Source organism: Chrysochloris asiatica, unplaced genomic scaffold (genome assembly GCF_000296735.1).
Source record: "Chrysochloris asiatica unplaced genomic scaffold, ChrAsi1.0 scaffold00264, whole genome shotgun sequence".
Classification (NCBI taxonomy): domain Eukaryota; kingdom Metazoa; phylum Chordata; class Mammalia; order Afrosoricida; family Chrysochloridae; genus Chrysochloris; species Chrysochloris asiatica.
In genome coordinates, this window is record NW_006408782.1 from 1,513,862 (window position 1) to 1,515,974 (window position 2,113).

The 2,113-nt window shown below is 33.2% G+C and overlaps 1 protein-coding gene across 1 annotated transcript in view; it reads left to right on the forward strand.

Moving 5' to 3' along the window:
• DNAH5 (dynein, axonemal, heavy chain 5) overlaps nucleotides 1-2,113 on the forward strand; it is a 408,072-nt gene that overhangs the window by 103,712 nt on the left and 302,247 nt on the right. The window contains exon 22 of the mRNA XM_006874155.1: nucleotides 546-679. Coding sequence (XP_006874217.1) covers nucleotides 546-679 — 134 coding nt within the window. The remainder of the gene's footprint in view (nucleotides 1-545; nucleotides 680-2,113) is intronic.

Consider the following 2,113-nt stretch of genomic DNA (forward strand, 5'->3'; position numbering starts at 1 on the left):
GAAAAGAAAAGAAGAGAAGAGAAAAGAAAAGAAAAGAAAAGAAAAGAAAAGAAAAGAAAAGAAAAGAAAAGAAAAGAAAAGAAAAGAAAAGAAAAGAAAAGAAAAGAATGGGACTTTCCCAGTGAGCTTCCAGGCAGTTTATCCAGTTTTATGGGAAGTTCATCCAGTTCTATGGGAAGGATTGTTTTGAGGAACTCCAAACCCAGTCTGTACTTTCTTTAGTTTTCACAGTAAACATGGGTCCAAGGCTGCTGATGTTCATAGCTACCCTAGGGCTGGAGAGGGAGCAAATTAAAATACCCAAACCCTGCGATATAATTGTAATTGAGCAGATTTTCTTAAATAAACACCCCTTGGGTTGTTGCAAGCATTTCTGAGTTCTTAAGAGTTGATTTTAATGATATTTTCTACTGGTCCCATTGTTTTTAGAAGGTGAAGATGTTCACAGGGCCTTACTTTTCCACTCCAGAAGAAATTACTTCATATTTTAAAAGCATGATGCCTACGTTTTCATGTAAATGTTTCCTTTTCTTCTTTTCTTTTAGATATCTTTGAGATGGCCTCTGTAAATTTACCTATTCCAGTACAAACCAAGAACTATTATAAGAATGTTTCTGACAACAAGGAGATTGTAAAATTAGTCTCTGTGCTTAGTACGATTATCAGTTCCACAAAAAAGGTATGTCAAGAGGATTTGTAGCCAGGACATTTTGCTTTAGGACAGGTGCATACGTGAAAATTTTGCCACCAAAGCCTGACGCCTGGGTCTCACCCACTGAACCTTCAGTGTATGGCTAGTGGCATATTGCTTTTGCTCATAAACACTTGTTTATTGAAGACCACTTCCACTCTAGATTGTAAAGAGCAAGAATTGTTATTCTTATTTTCACACTGTGTTTTGGTTAATGCCTTTAACCTCCTATTTAGTACAAATGAATCCAACTTTTAAAAAATTGAATCGCCTAAACCGCAAATGAGAATGAACTTGCGGTTTTCTTTTGGAGAGTAAATAACATTAATACATTTTTTTTCAAAGAGTAAGTAACATTAACATATTTGAAATAGGAAAAGGTTTATTATAGTCAATTTTTCATATTTGTGTGGCCAAGGAAATCTCATAAAACATCAGACAATATGTAATCTGGCAAAATTAGAATAAATGAAATATTAACATCAGAAATACAAGCTAGTATTGGGCATATTGATTTATTGTTTTCTTCTAGCCTCATTTTCTCCCAACTTTCCATTTCGTTCTAGTCAGAAAGAATCATAACCCTGAAGTCATTTTTCATTTTTTGATCTCATATATCTGCATTTCCACCAAGACCAGTTGACTCTTTAAAAATACTTCTCAGTGTAGAGGGAATGACTCCCGCTCTGTAAATACGAGCATCTTTTTTATGACTCAGTTGTGACAGAATGAGTTACGTTGCTTGAAAACACTTTGAAAAGCTGTTATAACAAAGTCAGGAAGTATTGTTATAGAGTTTAGTTTTAATGTTGCTCCTGAGGGAACTGGAGGCTTTTGCATTTATCCACTTTCATTTGTGCTGTCTTATTATATTGAAGGTCCTCTATTTAATTGTCACCTAGGGACAATGTTAGCATAATTTAATATAACAAATATTTATTCAGTGCTTAGTATAATGATCTTACACAAAATGATAAAAATATATATTCTATGATGATATTAAAAATTCAGCTATGTTTTCACAAGTCTAAGTAACCATAGGAAATAAAATAAATCAATAATAAAGACCATTACTTTTGTTGAATATAAGTGACAGTATTATGGAAATCTAAGTGTAAGACATAATTGAAATTAACATAATGATGGCAACAAAGTACTTATCTCTGTATCATTTTTGTGGTATAAGGGAAATAAACAAATGCTAACCTTTTAAACATGAGTACACTGAATGGTTTGAAATTTAAAAAGGTGTGTGACAGGGTTGTATTCTTTCACCATACTTATTCAACCTTTATGCTGAGCAAATAATCTGAGAAGCTAGTTTATATGAAGAAAAACGTGGCATCAGGATTGGAGGAAGACTCATTAACAACCTGCGATATGCAGATGATACAACCTTGCTTGCTGAAAGTGAAGAGGATT